Raw genomic sequence first — 18,325 nt, forward strand, 5'->3', positions numbered from 1 at the left:
ATGGCGAAGGACTCGGTTTCCATATCCAAATCCAAACCCAGGGGCACCATCAACTTTTACCCGTTTGAGCATGTCGACGAGGCAACGCTTCGGGAGATTATGAGATTCCATGTCCACCCGTTTGGGCAGATACAGAACTCCTGCGCTCACATTCCGTACAACAGTGAGAAGAAGGATTTTTACATCAAGACAGGCCGGGAGAGCTTCGAAGGTACGTTCCGAGCGGACTGTCGGTTTCGACGAGAGGGGAAAGGGACCATTGCTGATGGCAATCTTAGTATTCAAATACGAATTCAGAGTACCAGGGAGCGACACCGAGTACACGGTTATGTGGGATTACAATGTTGGCCTCGTCCGCATGACCCCCTTTTTCAAGTGCTGCAAATACGGCAAGGTAAACACGAAAAGACGCAAAAAGAAGGAGAAACGGAAATCAAGCTGTTTGTCCAAACACCGTTCCCGATGCAGCAGCTGACTCGCTCTCAGACGGTTCCAGCGAAGATGCTAAGCATGAATCCCGGACTCAAGGACGTCACGCACAGTATAACAGGGGGAGCCATCTCGGCTCAGGGTAAGTCAAGGCCAGGCCCGTGGTATGTCTTTGGCAGAAGAGACGCCTGCTAATCAGTCGTTGCAGGTTACTGGATGCCCTATAAATGCGCCAAAGCTGTCTGTGCCACGTTCTGTTACGAGATTGCCGGTGCGCTCATTCCCATTTTCGGGCCCTCGTTTCCGTCACGGTGCATTCCGCCCGGGGCGCCCGACTTTCAGCGTATGATCATCGACCCTCGAATCATCTACGAGGCGCAGAGGGAAGCAGAGATATGGCGACGTGATTACCACCGGGGTACCACTTCAGGCGGCGTTGGGTACACCAGCCTCTCGGTTCCGAGCCCCAGGAGGTCAGATCAGCGGCCGGTACGAGCGATGCGAGAGACGGAACGCCGCTTGCGCGTAGACACGCGTATGGTCAGCCTCAGCCCCTATAGCACTGACACGGACGCCGACGGGCACTTGTCAGGTCCCGACTCGGCATCGAGTTCCGGCTCCGGCCCACCGGGATACGCCTACCAGTACCAGTCGGGGCCACAGCTCCCAAACCACCGCCACGGTTCGGGCTGGACGGCCGTCAACCGCACATTCCCGCCGACTATGGTGCCTACATCACACCAGCCTCCCAATATGTTCCGCGATCATCATCAGCAGGGGTATCAGCAACCACCGCCCAACCCGTTACTCAGCGCTGTGCCGCGATTTGCTCCTCCACAGCCTCCCCTGTCGTTCCATGGCACGCTTGCTCACTCGCACGGCCATACGCATGCGCCGCGTAGCCAGCCTTCGCTACCGCGGGCCGCATGGCCTGCGAAACGGCCGATCGTCCACGATGACGTCGATCAGGGGTACGAAGGTGGGGAGAGCCAGAGGGGGAGCCCGGCGCTGGAATACATTGCGCAGAAGCGGAAGGAGGAGGAGAGGGGTCAGGGTCAGCCCGGACTGGACCTTGCGGAGAAGAAGGCGGCGCTGCTGCTGATGAATTTGAGCGTGCAGGACCAGGTCTGGGCGGGGGCGGCGGCGGGAGAATGCAGGGAAGGGGGAGGGAAAGAGGAGGGCGAGAGGACGCCGGATTCACATCGGAGTAAACGGAGAAGAGCCACATCTTTTTGAGGGCATACTTTTATGTTCTCTCTTCTTCTTTTCCCACCCCCTTTTCCCACCCCCCTTTTCCCCTGTTCTTTTCTTTTTTCTTTTTTTTCTTACATTGGGCCTTCGCCCAAATGGAATAGCATGGTGGGAATAGAACGCGAGACTCGGGTCTGGATGGATGGAGTTACGGGTGGACTTGGGATCATTGCATAGGGAGGCGATCTTTTGCTATTTCTACCAGCTTCACGGTCGATCTCGGCAGACTGAACTCATACAACTCAGGCGGAGTCTGGCCTACACACTTGGACACCAAGGGACGGCGAGACTGGATGGCTGCTACGAATCCGGCGTTTGGGAAACGTTTGATGGAAAAAGGTGTCTATGTGTCTATGTGTCTATCATCATCATAGTCGGCGTCAATGGCAATACCTCCTCACTTCCTGGCAGCCGTCTTGGACTTGTAGTCCTCCACCCACGAAGCGGCCTTTTCCTTGGGCACGACGAACACCTTGAAGACGTCGTCGACAATCTCCACATTCCCCGTCCCAAGGAGCTTCAACAACGGCACGCGCTTCCCCCACTTGACAAGCCCGCCGCCCATCTTTTCCACAAAACACTCCACCCGGTCTACGGACGCGTAGTCCCCTTCCTCGTCCCAGGGCGGCGGCAGGATATACCCAAGATGGTCGCCCAGGGAATCGGCCTCCCCAAAGGCCGTGACGAAGTCCGACTCGAGCTCGAGCGGGTAGAGGACAACGACGGGGACGACGAGCGAGCTGCGCGGGTCCTCCTTGTCGGGGACGAGCTTGACGCGGGCATCGCCCATCTCGGGGTCTGCACCGGTGGTGCGTGTGCGGATGTTCCTCGCGGCCAGTGCGGCCCTCAGCGTCGCCTCCTTGCGGCGCTCGGCGGCCTTGCGCGCCTCCTCGGCGCGGCGTTTAGCTTCCGCTTTTTCCCGTGCGGCGGCGATGTCGGCAGCGACTTTGCGCAGGGCGGCGTTGGCGGGGTCGACGCGGAGACCGTGGGCGCAGGCGTCGTCGGCCTCTTCGAGGCGGCCCACGGCCAGGAGGGCGCGGGCGGAGCGGAAGTAGGCTTTGATGTTGCGCGGGTTGATGCGCAGGGCGTGGCCGCAGTCGAGCCAGCAGGCGCGGTGGTTTTGGAGTTCCAGGGCGCAGGCGGCGCGGTTCGCGTAGAGGGATTCCAGGACGGCGAGTTGTTGCTGAATGTCGTCTTCTGAGTCGGGGACGTCGACTTCGACTTGGACTTGGACTTCCTCTTCCCCTTCCCCTTCGTCTTGTGTTGTGCTGACCCCTGTGTCCTCGGCTGGAGTGGCCTTTCTCTTCCTCTTCTGCTTCTCCGTCCTCGTCTCCTTGTGAGTTGTGACCTCGCCCTTCTTGCGAAGACGGTCGAGCGGCGCGAGCAGATCGATGCCCTTGGTGTAGTGCTCGCGGGCATCGGCGAAGAGGCGGGCCTTGAAACAATCGTTCCCCTGGTCCTTGAAGTTGACGGCGTTTTCGAGCGGCGTGCCCTCGTAGGCGAGAGCTTGGAGGGCGACCACCTGCTCGTTCTCCTCGTCCAGCTCGGTCATGAAGAGGGGCGACTTTCGCAGCTCGGCGACGACTTCGTCGACCGTCTTGGTCGGGGGGGCTTCCGGACCGACCACCGTGGGTGCCGATGGGGGGTCCGACGCCTTTTGGGTATCTTCTACCCTTTGTTGGTCCATCTCGTCGCAGTTCTTGGGTCGAATAGTGGTGAAGATTCTGGGATAGGTCTCAGAGGCGGGTGAGTGAGTCGACTTTCTCTTGAGCCTTTTTATGAACTTGACCCGACGAGTCCCGGTGTCTAAAGCATCAAATTCTTATGGTAAGATAGAAAAGGACCTCTCATTCCCCAGTGGTGGGATTCTTTTCAGTTTCGTTTTTCTGATACTGTTGGATTCATTGAAAGTGAAATATAAATAAATGCCTTCATGATGAGGCGCAAGAAGTCCGACCGGCCTAAAATGTTAAGGCTTCTACAGCGAATCTAATTGGCTATAATTCGAGTCAACTCCATCCAATGGCAATTTCATTTTATTTTCATTTTATTTTCTTTTAGATACTTCTGTTGCGTGGTACCTGTTGACAACAGCAGGCACCAGCTGAGATAATGTGTATATCTAGCCTCTACAGCTGCCCTCTGAGCAGGGAGATTCTTCCTCCTACACACACAGGAATGTGACACTTTTCCTATAACACCTTTAACTTGGACAACTCGTAGGTAAGAGGTCTCTATCTCGAGGCTATAAGTGTCATTGGAAATATGTTTTTCTCTTTTTCCATGTCAACGCCGGTATCCATTAATGCCATTATCTCTACTCACTCGCTACCTCAACTAAACATCGCGACTATCAAATATGGCGACTATTAAAAACACAAGTTGGCAAAACTCCTTGCGCCTCGCGTACCCAAGAATCCCAACATAGCCCAGACATCCTCCATCTATGAAGATCTCATAAACACGCTGGCTGAAACACCAACTTCCGGTGGCGAACTTTTAAAGAGAACCCCAAGCAAAGTTTTGGCCAGATCCCAAGACTCCGTTGCGCCGGCTCCGACTCGGTCCGAATGTCTTCCTTTTCGCCCGTCTTTTCTCCCATGTCTCCGTTTCATCCTTTCATATTATGATTCTCTTATCCCCCCGTGGCTTCTCATCTGTCGTCTCGTTCGTCTGTCGTCCTGTCGTCACGCTCTAGTATCGTTGTCGGTGTGTTCGTCGGCCACCCCCAAAGCAGTCTCCTCCGTCTCCTGCTCACATTTTGGCCGTGGCACAGAGAAGCACTGCACAGACCCGACCACGGCCACAATGGCGCTCCCGTACCACGCCAGCGCACTGCACCCCACCCTGCTCCCAGCCGTGTACAGCCACCCCGCGATGGGCGGCGCAATCATCCGGCACCCCGCACCGGCGCTGGCCGCCAGCCCGTTCACCTTGCCCAGGGCTTTCGGCGTGGGCGTGGCCTCCTTGAGCATGATGAGGAGGAGCGGGTACAGGATGATGGACAGGACGTTCCGCACGGCCAAGCAGAAGTAGATGGCCGGGTAGACGAGCGACTCGGGGACGAGCAGCAGGCTCGGCACCAGCATGTAGGCGATGGGGTGCAGCACCGTCACCACCAGGAACAGCCGAAACACGCCCATCCTCTCGGCGGCCAGGGGGAAAATCACCGCCTGGATGAACAGCGCGATGCCGCCGTTGACGGCCATGATCATGCCAACGTCGCGCACACTGAGTCCCAGGCCGCCGGGCAGGAAGAAGGACGAGGGCAAGGTGGCGGCGGCGAAGTTACCGACGAGGCCGTCGTTCTTTCCCACGACGCGATCGTCCTCGAAAAAGATGGGCATGAGGTGGTCGTACGTCATCGAGTGGTACGCAAAGATGCACAGCGCAATCATGATGGCAACGATCCGCTTGGTGAGGATGCTGTTCGACTTGACCTCGTTCTTCTCCGACATAAACGCCTCCAGCGCCGTCCGGGCATCATCGCGGCCTCGGACCGTGCCGTACGTGTCGTCGCGCATGTCCACAGCCGGCCGCTTGATGGCGTCCGACGTCTCCAGCAGGGGGGTCTCCTCCGAGGTGTACGTGTCGTCGAGCAGAGACTCGCGCGGCTGCATGTCCGGGTGGGTCTCGACCAGGAGGAACCAGCCGAGAATGATGCTTACGAGCAGGAGCGCGGCGCAGATGAGATTGGGGAGGAGGTAGGGGTGGGTGTGGAAGAGGGAGCCCTCGGGGAACACGTTTGGGAACGACTCGTGGGGATCGGCAAACGTACCGCCTACAAAAGGGCCTAGGATGGTGCCGATGGACCATACAAACGGCATCACCGAGTAGGCGCGGGCTGTCAACAAGTTAGCAGGGACCTCCTCCTGGCCAGGGGATGACAAAGTGAGGATAATAAATTCATTCTCTTACGTTCGTGCTCAGGCCTTTTGACCAGCTCGCCAACCATGGTCTGGATGACGCCAATGTTGCCGTTGAGGAGACCACCAAGCGCACGGCCCGCGAGGGCAACCCACAAGTTGGTGGCCACGCCGACCATGATCATGCTGAACATGGTGCCGAAGCAGCCGATGAGCAGGACGGGCTTGCGGCCGATGCGGTCCGAAAGGCCGCCCCAGTACATGCCGGTGAGGGCCTCGGCGAGGGAGAAGGCCGAGATGAGGAGGCCGGCGTAAAACGAGGCATCTTGCTCTTGGCCGACTTGGAACCGTTTGACGAGCGCCCAGGCGTAGGGGTAGATGGAGGTGAGGGCGATGGGTTCCGCGAGGCGGACGATCGCTGAGGTTGTTAGTGCTGGAGACGGGACAAAAGGAAGGGAACATACCTAGTAGAAAGAGCTGAACCGTGGGAAAGTCATCGGACTTGGCAGATCTCTGTTTTGTTAGAGACATTGCTTCTCAATCAAATACAAGTCTTACGACGTAAAAACACACACAACAACCCGGAACACACGCTGCACTTGGACGAGTGGTCGGGGAAGGGGAGGACAACGAGCAGCCGAGATCAGCAGTGCCGTGGGTGTCGTCGTCCTAGTGCTCCAAGCGTGGTCAAGTGGCAATGATTATGGTGTTGGTGATGGACGAGAAAGCCTCGATCGAAGCAAGGTTTCTCTTTTTTATATAGGTGGATGTGATGGATGGAGGTGACGAGGGAGTATCCGATTGCGGCCAGATTCACGGATTGGTGTCACGGGAGAGAGAGAGAGAGAGGGCCTGGGAGAGGAGAGCACGAGGAATGTGACGGAACGTGAGGAGAGGGAAGAAGAGGTTCAAATTTTGACTTTGGGAGGACGGGAGCAGGAGAAATACTTTAAAACTGAAAAAAACGAGGGGCCCACGAGGGACTCGGACTCGGCCTCTACGTTACGAGGTATGGAGCCAACAACGGCCTTCCGGCTTCACTTATTGCAAGCGCTTGCACGGGTGCGGGGGAGGGGTCCTGCGGCACTTGCAGTTCCAGTGGGACGAAAGCGACTGTGTGCACTTCAAACAGCAAAGATTTGAACCAACGGGAGAATCGAGCGAGGCAGGAATAGGAAGTCTTTTGGCAGGGAACGCGAGGAGGACGTACAGAAGCTTTTCGGAATGTGGGCTGGCCCGTGGAGTGGGTGGGGTGTCAGCCGAGACGCTATATGATTGGACAAAAAGGCATCTGATTGCTGCTTCCAGACCCAGGGGCCGTGCGTATGTATGCATGTAAGGGGGTCGACGCTAGCATACCGACAGGGTCCGGGGTGCTTGTCTTGCAACTCTGCCACCATCAAGTTTTTTTTTTTTTTTTTTTGTTGTTTATTGGTTGCCCATCAACGCCGACATCAAAGGTTGACAAAGATTTTAGAAACACTCTCAACACATCGAAGCACCAATTCATTGTTTCCCTACGATTATAGACTGGCATGAATATCGGTGTCTGGCGACTGTTAGTCTGCTAGTGGAGGGGGGTACCACTTCTAACCGACACGGCCTGGGCCCAGTCCAGATGCCTTCTTTCTCCTCTACTAGCTCACCGGTTATTCATTGCAACTGCATGAAGTAGTCCGCGCCAACTATTTTTCTCTTCTCTGGAGCACTCACACACAAAAAACACACAATACTCTGCGCATCGTGGAAAATAGGACGATAACCGAACCGATAGTGAGTCACAATCATTATAAACCGACAACACCGCGGGCGAAATCCAAATTTCCCCGTGGGCGGGTGGTAGCTGGTCGCTGCACAAACGCTACTCCTGAGCTAGTAAATAGGACGTCAGCCGACTTCCAAAATGCGTGCGCTTTCCATGCTCGTGATATCTCCCACCTAATGCCCGTGAGCACGGACGCCGAGTTCGTATTTATCCACCGCTGATTGGCGCGTCAACCTGCGTTTACAGAGTCCGGGATCCCTGTCTATCGCTCTATCCAATTTCTTAGTCATTAGTCCTCCTTTTTCTGGTTCTCGACTTTTTGTTATTCTTCCGGTCAACAACAGACCGTCCATGAAGTGGGTTTCATCACGAACGACTGAGATCCAACATCATTTTACGAAACCTCATCTATGTCACCTGGTTTTTCCTGGGAGATTTGACAAGGGACCCCATGACGAGCCGAGCAGATCCGAGGGGATTGAAAGAGGGGACGACGGGACACGATGATAAGACGGCCAAATAGGGTAAGGGGAGAATGCGACACGATCGAACAAAAGGTGGCATATCGTCTTTTTCCAAGCACCTTGCGGGGTCCGTCATGGTCCCGACCGTCCCGGTACTCCCCCGGCCAACATGCAGCCGCCCCTCATAGCACAGATCACATCACACCGCTCGCCATCCTTTTGCCCTCCTACTATTCCATACGTAAAGAGGCAAACCAGCGCGCCATCTGACCATCGGCCGACGACCATAACTGTGGCAGTTGCATGGTGCTGTTGCACAGTCGAATCGGTGCGCCCGCAGTCGCCGATAACCGGGACAGATGCATTGTCGAACTGTCGGACAGTCCTACCGTTCTATGCATTTCGACAACTTTCCCTGTCCGTACTTCGTGGAACAATTACCCACCTCCTTCCTTGGTGGCAGATGTGGACTGCATATGCACCGTAATCGAGGACCGCTCTCGAACGATCGCTTTGTTGCATACACCTTCTATTAGTTTCTCCTTCGCCTCGGAAGCGTAATACCGAATTTTGCCGACTGCCCTCCGTTCCCTCCTTGGACCCTCCCACCAAGCTACTACTGATCGTTATCCTAGCATTGAAATACGACGCCCCTGCTCGTGTTTCCCGTCTTCTCCCAACTTTCTTATAGACAGTCAACCCCCCTTGGGATGACGTTAAAGCCGCCCCACATTCCCGCCTTTCCAGGATTCCCGTTTGCTGGAACTAGCGGCAGGGGTTGGATTGGGCTCTTGAGACGCTTGCGCTAGATCCCGTCGGGGACTTGGTGGGCGGAAGGTGGGGCCACGTGGGAAGGTATCTCGTACTTCTGTAAACGGACTAGCGCTCATCGACGTCCGCCTCGAATGCGTGCGACTTTTGTGCAAGTTGGACGTCGTTAAACTTTTAATTGACAACTTGACTGAATAAAAATAGATTAGAGATTTGAACTAAAAATTCCAATTGCTCGGTTTTCATGGCCCGGCTTGGTTCTACAGATCTGGGGGGATCTAATACGGATAGTGTCATGTGCGTCACTTCCACGAAGCAGGTCATGGGCCAGCAGACTCTACGTTGTGTTGTCCACAAATATTCATGGCTCGACCTCGACTCTCGATTTTTCTGTATTCCAATGGCTGGGAACACTGCAATATAGAGTGATTCTATTCTCATGTCAGTATTATATTACCCCATCACTATCGGAGAATCACGGCTTAGTTGGAGGACAACTTTGTTTATGTAGATAGCTACATAGACTGCCGTGGAGTGTCCCTTTCGAACACTCTTCCGTTTCTCTATTTCATCTACTAATATGTCCTTTGGCATGCAATGACATCTAGTTCGTAAAGAGAGGCACGTTTCCCGACTTGCATTGTCATAGCTTGATCTGCTGATTTTCGGATTCCCCTCGAGCTATGACAATGCAAGTCGGGAAACGTGCCTCTCTTCATATCCAGACGTATATTTGTTTATATCAAAGCAACCAACTTGGACCAGGTTGCCTCTCTAACCTCTAGTAACCCCACTGCTTTTCTAATTCTCTTTCTTTGTCTCTTTTATTGTTCTCTTTTCTTATTCTCTCACCTTGTCTTCCTTCAACACCGGGTAATTTTGTCCAGTGAAGTATATACCCATTGCGCATACACCCCCATTGTCATCCTTGACGACTCCAGATCTCCTATTTTCCCTTTAGTTGTCTAAACCGACATATTGTTCAAACCGAGTACTCCAAGCGGTGATCCCCCATAACCGCCCAAAATTCTTCCACAATCTCCTTCTGGCCGCTAGGTGCCCCCCGGACGGCGAGGTAAATACGCCCATCCAGCTCGGGCTCCCACACGCCGGGGTTTCCGCCGGCGACGATGCCGCCCGCCTCAGAGAGGACGCACCACCCAGCGCACACGTCCCAAGCCCAGCACCCGCCCTCCCAATACATGTCCAGCTGACCCGCAGCCACGGCGGCGAGGTTGAGGGCAGCGCTGCCCATGCTGCGTAGCGAGTGGGCCATTGCACCACCGCCACCCTCGGCGCTGGGGCTAGCGGCCAACTTGCGAAACGTAGCGGCCTTGGCTTCAAAGTTGGCACCGTGGCGGTCGGACCCCCACTCGACGCCGACGAGGGCGGAGCCGAGCCCGGTCAGCGGGGTCGGGTTCTTGGCCAGCGGGAGACGCTGCGGGGCGCCGATGCCGGCGGCGGCGCCGCGGTGCATGTAGGCGCCCTTGCCCTGGATGGCGGTGAAGAGGAGGTCTTGGAACGGGTTGTAGATGACGCCGACGGCCGGGCGCTTGTCGACGGCGAGGCCGAGGGAGATGCAGGCCGAGGGGAAGGCGTGGATGAAGTTGGTGGTGCCGTCGATGGGGTCGACGACGAAGGTCGGCTCGGGACCCACGCGGGCGCCGGGGGTGTAGGTTTCTTCGCCCATGAAGGATATGGAGGGGTAGGATTCGCGGAGGCGGGTGGAGACCATCTTTTCGACGGCTTGGTCTGTTTCGGTGACGAGGTCGACGGCTGGTGGCCTGTTAGCATGGGTAGACGGGGCGGGACGTCGAAGCAAAAAAGGGGGAAGTGGTAAATGGCAAGGGGAGAGAGAGAGGGAGAGTGCATACAGTTCAATTTGGTGCCTTGGTCGCCTTGGGAAGGGTTCGCGGACATGATCATCTTGCCAGCCTCAAAGGCGACAGAGACGAGCGTGTCGTGGATTTCTTGAAGATTGATGTCCGCCATGGTGATGGTATGTGTGGTGCGAGTCGGTGGGCTCAGTAGACCGAGCCTGTAGAGTTACAATGCGGAGGCCTGGCAATGGAGGGCGTGGGTGGAAGAGGTAGAGTTGCTATTCTTGACTGGTGACAGCTACGGAACTGAATGTTCAGTGACGTTTCTTGCTATCGTTGCCCCGCCTTGGCCATTGGAAATTGCCCCGCACCACCAGAGATGAAGGTACAGGTACTAATTACGTAGTAGTGTAATACCAATACTGAACATCTCGAGTGTCAACCAGCAAGTTGTCATAAACGAGACACGTTCCGACGCCTGTCTGTTTTGTGGTTGAAGTCCCCTTGAAGTCACCTTTTTCAGCCTTTCAGCCTTCCCCGCCGCTGATCAATATTTCGCAACATTCCAATGGCATGGGGTCTTTGTGGAAACGAAAAAAAAAAAAAAAGAAAAAAAAAGGAGAAAAAAAAGAAAAAGAAAACGAAATAAAACAAGTAAAACAAATGAAACTGGTGATATCCTCTGCTCCCCACCAAAATCGAATGTAAAATAAACAGTCATTTCTCATACGAACGACCTCTTCCAAATCAGACAGTGGAAGTGGAAAGAATGTTTGCGAAAACAACAGACATCCCGCCGGGCAGAATAAAAGCCAACATGTCCGTTTGTATTCCTCCAGAGAACAAAACCAATACAGGCGCGGCATCTCCCGCGCAACAGCTCATCAAACATTCTCCTTGAACATCGATCTCCTCTCCGCCGGACTCCCGCCATCGCCGCTCCCTCCACCCACCCGCGCATCCGCTCCCGTATCGATGGGCCGAGGGCTCACCCCGCGCAAGCTGATATTGCTCGCCTCCGCATCATCGTCAAACGGGTTCCGATCCACCTCGCCCTGCCTCTGTCCCGGCCTCCCCCGCTCCACGTCCCGCGGCACGTTCATGTCGTAGCTCTCCGCACCCACGTCCCCGACGGGGCCCCCCGAATACCCCGTGTCGACGCCGCCGCCGCCCGCGGTGGTGCGCAGCTCCTGCTCCTCGTACGCGCCGTAGGGCCCATACGTGTCCGCCTCGTACCCGACGCGCGAGTCCCAGGCTTCGTCTGGGTCGAGCGGGCCGAAGCCGCGGCGGGTCCTGCTGCTGCCGCCCTGGAGGGGTTCTTCGTAGGCGCCTGCTGCGGATCGGGGGTTGCGGAAGGAGCGGAAGAGGCCGGAGATTCCGCCGCCGCCGCCGGAGCTGCGTTTGAGGAAGGGGATGTACGATGTGAAGGAGGGGGGAGGGAGCTGGGACACGGGATGGTTAGCCACGGTGTGATTCTTGTTCTGCTGGGGAGGCAGAGTCGAGGGAGGGGACGTACGCCTAATCTCCTTGCGCGTAGTTGGGTGTAGACAACCCAGGCAGCGCTCACCACCACGGCAACAACGACAACCGTTATAATGATGGCACCCGCTGTGGAAACCATCTTTGCCGATGTTTGTTTATCGGTCCTCGTCTCTTTTGCTCCCTCGGATGGTTCGGTTCGCGAAACAGTCTCAATTGATCTCGCGCCGCCTTGTTCTCAATGCGATGTCCTTTTCCCTGGCGTCTCCAATCGCGCGTTCCTGTGTGTCGTCGTGGTTGATCCCGGCCGTTCCGATAAGGGAAAGATGCTCGGACTGTCGTCATGCAGCTGTCGCAGGTCGCGTGTTCAGCCTGTCCAGTTTTGACAGGGAGCCACAATAGGCCTCGGTCGGTTGTTCCTTGAAATGTCGGTGATATTCGACGGGCGATGAAAGATACGCCAGGTCAATGTGAAGGTGAATGGGAATGGGGTGGCTGTTGTCGACTTGCGCAGGAAATTCCAACTGCCTTGGCTACCTAATTTCAGCTACTTCGTACTTCGTAGCTACTTCATACGTACTTCGTACTTGGGCTGCCACGAGGTGGACCGACTAGGTAACCTAACAGGAGCTGACTAATCTGGGTATCTAAAAATATTCGCACTGTATGTTGATATGCGCAACGCAGATGACACGCAAACTCCACTGTCATCATGAAAACAAAGGCTGCGCTGTTTGCGGCATCGCCTCGACAACATTATCCCAACCATAGATATTCGTATGCTCTTCCTGCCATTTAGTGTACAAGCAAGCGTCGCCCAAACCGGATAACTCATGTCACATATACGACTGCATCTGCGAGAAACGGCTTCCAGCGGGGAAGACGTTCCATTTCTGCGGCGCAGCTGTCCGGAGCGATCATCTTGACCGTCACCACTGGGGGCGTTCCTATTCGATCAGGTCGAACATCCAAAATGTAGGACGAGAATCTCGGAACCTGGACCTTTCCGGGACCATTCAAGGCTTTCCCACCAGGTCACCCTCTGGTCGTCGCTCGCTGGTTGTAAGGATGCAGTTCGGCTGGGCGTTGGTTCCTTATGCGAATGAGATCCTTCTTCCTTGAGCTATGTAAAGGCATTCGGGGTTCTATTTAAAGGTATCGGGTTTCTATTTACAGGTATTCAGGTTTCTATTCAAAGGTGGCTCAGGTTTGTCTGCTTACCAGACTCGTGGGTCAGGCTTGATTATTCTTGAGTCTGTAGGCACCCTCTGCTGCCTGAATATGTTGGACAGAGGCCTGACCCCATTGGTGCAAATGGAATGCCAGGTGAGTATAAGAACCCCTGATCAGGTCAGAGACATATCTACTGACGCAGTCCAAATCACAAAGCGTGCGAAAGACTTTACCTCCTCTGGCCATGGATACTACGTCGTCCTTCACCCTCTTCCCCCGTCTCCCGCCAGAGCCACGTCGTCTAGTCTGGGAACACTCCATCCCGCCTCTCCGAGACCTGAGGATGGGACGTTTCAATGAGGCGAAGCGTCTAATCAACTCCACGACTATCGTTTCCGTCCGACCGCCCGTCATCCTCTACGTGTGCCATGAATCCCGGCAAATCGCGCTCCGTCACGGCTGTTTCGTCCTCCAAGACGAGGACGACGACCGGTATCCCTACGTTACGATGGATAAGACCATGGGCGTAATCCCATTGGATACCCGCTGCCGCGTCTGGATCGACCGCAATATCAGAGCCGTGTACCTGCGGTTCGTTCCCGCCTCGCTCGCCCGTCTCCGCTCCCTACCAAGCAGCATCCGCGCCATCGCCAGCCCGCCTGGGTCCTGCTCGCAGACTATACGGGATTTCCTGGCGCGGGAGCTGAGCAATGGACATTTTTCATCCCTCGAAACCGTATACTACTCCGTCTCCGACATCATCTACGACGGACAGCCGCCTGCGCAGCTAGCAAAGGACGACCCCGCCGCGAGCGCGCGTCTCGACGCCGTGCGGGATATTTCCTTCTTGCACGGCGAGGCGGACGTTGCGGTGCTGGATCTCCACGACAGGGACGACAGCGCGCGGGCCAGCGTCTGGACCGAGGCGGCCATGCACATGGCGCGCGCGAGGTTCATGACGTCCCCTAGCTGGATCATCATCTGCCATCGCACGTCGGCATGCTATCTGAAGAACCTGAGGACCTACTGGGAGACGAATTCGACCCCCTTGCGCTCGAGGGCTGCGTGGGAGGAGCAGCGGAGACAGATGGAGGAGAGGGAAGCGCCGCCCGGTTCAAAGCGCAAAGTGCGGTTCCCTGAACTGAAGCCCGCTCTGGTGTTTGGCAAGTCCGAGCCCGCCGCGTACTTGGGTAGCCGGGGTCCCGAGGGGCAACATGAGCGAGCATCCGGTCTTCTCTTCACGGCGCCCAGGCACATCCATCTTATCGCAACCCGGGTGCCGGCCCATGAATACCAACGGTTGCATACACCGTCCCATTGTGAAAGGGTGTGTGGGACGGAAGAGCGTGAGGTTCGAGATGAAGAACCTTGATGCTGCCCGCTGCAATTTGAGTAATGTGACCATGGGCCGCATAGCCGGCTTGGGACGTCTTACACCACTTCAACATGAGAAAATCGTCAAAATCGAATATGCCTGTGACGCCGCGCCTCACTAGTAGAAGGCCATTATGATTAAATTCAATATATCGCCCGGGTAGGCACACCCTTTCTTACTCCCAGCATTCATCCCAGCGGCCGCCATTCCGCGCAAATTCCAGACTGTCCAGGAATGCACTCAGCCGACACCGGCCTAGACGGTCCGCGCCGCATCCAGCCAGCGGAACGACCCGGTCGTTGACAAGGATCCTCACGAGTTCTTCCCCGTCTTCGCCAGCCTGCTCACCCTTTCCCGACCCACCACGACCACACCTCATCTTCTCGACGTACATCCTCCCCCCAAACGGCGTCGTCCACCTCGTCGCGAACCCCCCGGCCTCCCGCGGCGACAACCTCTCCGTCGTGGGCAGCAACCCCCCCGTCACCTCTCGCCCGTACAGGCCCAGCGCGCCGTAGATGGCCACCATGTCGCTGTCGTGGCTAAAGTCGGCATACACCGCCCGATCCAGGGGGAACGTCGCCTCGTCCCCGACCAGCGTCCTGTTGGTCGACGTCCGGTCCTGCACGGGCTGTCCCGTCAGCCGCGCCACCAGCTCGTTGACGAACCCCACGCCCTGCGTCGGCCCGAGCGGGTTCCCCTCGTGGTAGGCGTAGTACTTGCCCAGCGTGCGGTAGTAGTCGTAGTCGCGCCACTCGCCCTGCGTGAAGAGCCCGCAAAACGGCGACGGCGTCAGGTCGGCGTCCGCCACGGTGTTGAAGGGGCACAGATCCATCAGGTACACCAGCTCGAGGTGGGTGAGGTTCGCCCCCGGCAGGTCGGCGTTGATGCGGGCGGCGACGGGCGGCATGAACACGTCCATCCACTCGGCCTGGGCGTCGTCGGCCACGCGCGAGAACCGGCCGGTCTCCAGCTCGGTGCAGAGCCCGTGGCTGAGCGTGTTGTTCATCCCCCTTTCTTCCGATACGATCACGGCGCGGTCCGCCAAGTCGGCCCCCCTCTCGGCCGGAACATTGTGCCCGTCGGCCTGCTTGGCGTCGAAGAAGGCTTCCATCCAGTGCAGCCCGGATTCGATGACGCGCTGCTGGCCCGACAAGCGGACAAAGGGATTCGAAGACGCGGCGAGGTCCCTGTACCGGCGGTAGAATGCCGCGCCGGACGCCTTCATCTCGCTCCGGCCGTAGGCGGTCAGCTGGTCGGCCCCGAGTGTGTAGTTGTACTCCCGGATGAACTCGTAGCCCTTGGCGTAGTCTTCGACGGAGTCCTGGATCCGGGCCACTAGCTTTCTGTAGGCGGCGGTCTTGTACGCCGTGGGATCGCGAGAGCCGTGCCGTGATAGGACTTGGGCAAAGGTGACTTTGCACTCGGGGGGGATGTCCCTGTCCAAGTCTGAGGGTACGGGGTAGAAGGGCGAGTATTGGCCCCAGAGATGGGTGTGGTCCTCTTGCAGGGGGTTGCCCACGGTATTGCAGCATGCGATTCGCCTAGTGCGTGTCAGCGGATCTCGCGGTCTGTGGTGAGAATAAAAAGAAAATAAAATAAACAAAAATAAACCATGGCATTTACCATATAATAACGCCGAGGTAGACAGTGAGGACGACAGAGACGATTGCGCTTGAAATCCGAAGCAGTCGCTGTCGCTTGTTGTTCCCTCTGGACTCAGTCTCGGCGTTCCCAGCCTTGATGTCGCCGCTGGAAGTCGGTATTTCGATGTAGGCATGCCTTTTCTCTCCTTGAATCAGCCTCTTCAGAGAGGTCGCCATATCCGAGACGCCCATCTTGAGATGGCGATTGTACGTTGTACGCCTGCAGAACAAAGATTCCTGACTTTGCAGTCTGACAAGTGGGAGATGATGTGAAAGGAAGAAGCTTTTTCTGATGGGAAGGAAGCGTGCGTTGCTTCTGATGCTCCTGCTTCCCGATTACTGCCTACGCTCCTTCCCCTATAGTAAGGGAAGGGAGTGTTGGAAGTTGGAAAGAGAGCGACCCACAGGGCTGTCGAGGACATGTGGGGCCGTCTTGTGTCTCGGTGTACGGACCTACGTCACACCGGCCATTTGTACCAATACCGTGCTTCAGCGAGAAACGTGGCTGGCGCACTGGCTGGGCTTCCTTCGGGCGCGTACGTACGTACCGAGGTACCATTGTAAATTTCAGCTTGGGTACCTAACCGGGAGGGAGGGGGTCCTGGACAGTCAATTCTTATACTGACTATCATGGATATAAGGGGGTAGCTGGTCATTATGTAGCTAGAAAGTCGATATCATAAGCAGCGCGTTTACTATTATAGGTTAAAATTATATTAAAATGGTTAGGTACATTAGCATAGTGATTCTAAGTAGTAAAGTCCATAGTAACCAGTAAAAAACAGCATCTATAACAGGTACCCTGTTATACACCATAGGATATCTTATTAGTTATCTAAGGCCCACGAAATGACTGACTAGTATATAATACACTAACTGTTTATGTTAGAATAGTAAGGCTGACAGTATGTTACCGCTGACAGTGAACAAGTATATATACTTATTACTAAGGTATATCTTCTACGAAAATAGCAGGAGAAGTACATATTTATAAAGTACTAGTACTTTATCCCGGTAGGTCCTTCCATAATAGGTAACGAAGCTATTATCAGGAGGCAGGAGCAGCAGCATACGCGTACGTACTTCGTAGATCCTTTTCTATCTATCTTCTTTCTTTTCCATAGATCCATCTACAGTTAGGTCTTCTTCCTTTTCCATAATAACTGCAGTAGACCTCTTCCACAGCAGCAGGACCTCTTCCACAGCAGCAGGACCTCTTCCACAGCAGCAGGACCTCTTCCACAGCAGCAGGACCTCTTCCACAGCAGCAGGACCTCTTCCACAGCAGCAGGACCTCTTCCACAGCAGCAGACCTCTTCCAAAATAATAGAGGTAAGCAGAGTCCCATCCACAGAGTCCCATCAAGCTAGCCTCTTCCACAGCAAACCTCTTCCACAGCAGCAGGACCTCTTCCACGATAACAGAGGTAAGCAGAGTCCCATCCACAGAGTCCATCCAGAGTCCCATCAAGCTAACCTCTTCCACAGCAGGACCTCTTCCACAGCAGGACCTCTTCCACAGCAGGACCTCTTCCACAGCAGGACCTCTTCCACAGCAGGACCTCTTCCACAGCAGCAGACCTCTTCCAAAATAATAGAGGTAAGCAGAGTCCCATCCAAGAGTCCCATCAAGCTAACCTCTTCCACAGCAGCAGGACCTCTTCCACAGCAGCAGGACCTCTTCCACAGCAGCAGACCTCTTCCACAGCAGCAGACCTCTTCCAAAATAATAGAGGTAAGCAGAGTCCCATCCACAGAGTCCCATCAAGCTAGCCTCTTCCACAGCAAACCTCTTCCACAGCAGCAGGACCTCTTCCACGATAACAGAGGTAAGCAGAGTCCCATCCACAGAGTCCCATCAAGCTAGCCTCTTCCACAGCAGACCTCTTCCACAGCAGCAGGACCTCTTCCACAGCAGCAGGACCTCTTCCACAGCAGCAGGACCTCTTCCACAGCAGCAGGACCTCTTCCACAGCAGCAGGACCTCTTCCACAGCAGCAGGACCTCTTCCACGATAACAGACGTAAGCAGAGTCCTATCCACAGAGTCCTATCCACAGAGTCCTATTAAGCTAACCTCTTCCATAGCAGACCTTAGTATAAGGGTATTAATCGTAAGCGTATTTCAGGACCAGGACTTCTTAAGGAAGGAGGCACAGAAATGGTGTATTCATGCTAGCATATGACTTAGTACTTTAGAGGAATGTTCCAATATTAGAATTCTAAGGTAAAAAGGAGGGGTACAGCATAGATACAAAGTGACTATACATATACCGGAATGCCTAGAT

At 55.5% G+C, this 18,325-nt stretch overlaps 8 protein-coding genes across 8 annotated transcripts; 3 read left to right on the top strand and 5 right to left on the bottom strand.

Moving 5' to 3' along the window:
• ACRALDRAFT_1081455 (uncharacterized protein) lies at positions 1-1,665 on the top strand (the record flags this gene model as incomplete). Its single annotated transcript, XM_071019166.1, has 4 exons — positions 1-211; positions 279-394; positions 439-571; positions 638-1,665. The coding sequence occupies 4 exons, from the start codon at positions 1-3 to the stop codon at positions 1,663-1,665; spliced, it is 1,488 nt and encodes a 495-aa protein (XP_070873430.1).
• A 165-nt stretch (positions 1,666-1,830) lies between these two features.
• ACRALDRAFT_2054350 (uncharacterized protein) lies at positions 1,831-3,367 on the bottom strand (the record flags this gene model as incomplete). Its single annotated transcript, XM_071021706.1, has 1 exon — positions 1,831-3,367. The coding sequence occupies one exon, from the start codon at positions 3,365-3,367 to the stop codon at positions 2,078-2,080; it is 1,290 nt and encodes a 429-aa protein (XP_070873431.1). The 3' UTR covers positions 1,831-2,077.
• Positions 3,368-3,961: 594 nt separating this feature from the next.
• On the bottom strand, positions 3,962-6,108 carry ACRALDRAFT_1049847 (uncharacterized protein). Its single transcript, XM_071015617.1, has 3 exons — positions 6,011-6,108; positions 5,599-5,964; positions 3,962-5,524 (listed from the first exon to the last, which is right to left on the bottom strand). Exons 1-3 carry the CDS (start codon positions 6,075-6,077, stop codon positions 4,368-4,370), a joined length of 1,590 nt encoding a protein of 529 aa, XP_070873432.1. The 5' UTR covers positions 6,078-6,108; the 3' UTR covers positions 3,962-4,367.
• A 3,135-nt stretch (positions 6,109-9,243) lies between these two features.
• ACRALDRAFT_1081458 (uncharacterized protein) lies at positions 9,244-10,777 on the bottom strand. Its single transcript, XM_071019167.1, has 2 exons — positions 10,421-10,777; positions 9,244-10,322 (listed from the first exon to the last, which is right to left on the bottom strand). The coding sequence occupies exons 1-2, from the start codon at positions 10,536-10,538 to the stop codon at positions 9,529-9,531; spliced, it is 912 nt and encodes a 303-aa protein (XP_070873433.1). The 5' UTR covers positions 10,539-10,777; the 3' UTR covers positions 9,244-9,528.
• Positions 10,778-11,038: 261 nt separating this feature from the next.
• ACRALDRAFT_1081459 (uncharacterized protein) lies at positions 11,039-12,367 on the bottom strand. Its single transcript, XM_071019168.1, has 2 exons — positions 11,883-12,367; positions 11,039-11,808 (listed from the first exon to the last, which is right to left on the bottom strand). The coding sequence occupies exons 1-2, from the start codon at positions 11,985-11,987 to the stop codon at positions 11,251-11,253; spliced, it is 663 nt and encodes a 220-aa protein (XP_070873434.1). The 5' UTR covers positions 11,988-12,367; the 3' UTR covers positions 11,039-11,250.
• Positions 12,368-13,262: 895 nt separating this feature from the next.
• On the top strand, positions 13,263-14,390 carry ACRALDRAFT_1081460 (uncharacterized protein; the record flags this gene model as incomplete). Its single annotated transcript, XM_071019169.1, has 1 exon — positions 13,263-14,390. One exon carries the CDS (start codon positions 13,263-13,265, stop codon positions 14,388-14,390), a length of 1,128 nt encoding a protein of 375 aa, XP_070873435.1.
• Positions 14,391-14,474: 84 nt separating this feature from the next.
• Positions 14,475-16,407, bottom strand: ACRALDRAFT_1042077 (uncharacterized protein). Its single transcript, XM_071015242.1, has 2 exons — positions 16,020-16,407; positions 14,475-15,937 (listed from the first exon to the last, which is right to left on the bottom strand). The coding sequence occupies exons 1-2, from the start codon at positions 16,229-16,231 to the stop codon at positions 14,569-14,571; spliced, it is 1,581 nt and encodes a 526-aa protein (XP_070873436.1). The 5' UTR covers positions 16,232-16,407; the 3' UTR covers positions 14,475-14,568.
• Positions 16,408-16,946: 539 nt separating this feature from the next.
• ACRALDRAFT_1093420 (uncharacterized protein) lies at positions 16,947-18,056 on the top strand (the record flags this gene model as incomplete). The annotated part of the gene is made up of 6 exons (XM_071019669.1): positions 16,947-16,961; positions 17,245-17,371; positions 17,406-17,488; positions 17,527-17,773; positions 17,808-17,867; positions 17,902-18,056. The coding sequence occupies 6 exons, from the start codon at positions 16,947-16,949 to the stop codon at positions 18,054-18,056; spliced, it is 687 nt and encodes a 228-aa protein (XP_070873437.1).
• Between the last annotated feature and the right edge of the window lie 269 nt (positions 18,057-18,325).

This window comes from Sodiomyces alcalophilus (assembly GCF_042370955.1).
Source record: "Sodiomyces alcalophilus JCM 7366 unplaced genomic scaffold ACRALscaffold_6, whole genome shotgun sequence".
Classification (NCBI taxonomy): Eukaryota; Fungi; Ascomycota; class Sordariomycetes; order Glomerellales; family Plectosphaerellaceae; genus Sodiomyces; species Sodiomyces alcalophilus.

Bases quoted from the DNA above. Each gene is read 5' to 3' on its own strand.
- ACRALDRAFT_1081459 (XM_071019168.1), bottom strand. From the start codon at position 11,987: ATGGTTTCCACAGCGGGTGCCATCATTATAACGGTTGTCGTTGTTGCC. The intron at 11,809-11,882 runs GTACGTCCCCTC...CCCGTGTCCCAG, and splicing joins TACGCGCAAGGAGATTAGGC to CTCCCTCCCCCCTCCTTCAC.
- ACRALDRAFT_1081458 (XM_071019167.1), bottom strand. From the start codon at position 10,538: ATGGCGGACATCAATCTTCAAGAAATCCACGACACGCTCGTCTCTGTC. The intron at 10,323-10,420 runs GTATGCACTCTC...ACAGGCCACCAG, and splicing joins CCAAGGCACCAAATTGAACT to CCGTCGACCTCGTCACCGAA.
- ACRALDRAFT_1049847 (XM_071015617.1), bottom strand. From the start codon at position 6,077: ATGTCTCTAACAAAACAGAGATCTGCCAAGTCCGATGACTTTCCCACG. The intron at 5,965-6,010 runs GTATGTTCCCTT...TAACAACCTCAG, and splicing joins GGTTCAGCTCTTTCTACTAG to CGATCGTCCGCCTCGCGGAA. The intron at 5,525-5,598 runs GTAAGAGAATGA...ACTTGTTGACAG, and splicing joins CAAAAGGCCTGAGCACGAAC to CCCGCGCCTACTCGGTGATG.
- ACRALDRAFT_1042077 (XM_071015242.1), bottom strand. From the start codon at position 16,231: ATGGGCGTCTCGGATATGGCGACCTCTCTGAAGAGGCTGATTCAAGGA. The intron at 15,938-16,019 runs GTAAATGCCATG...GACACGCACTAG, and splicing joins TACCTCGGCGTTATTATATG to GCGAATCGCATGCTGCAATA.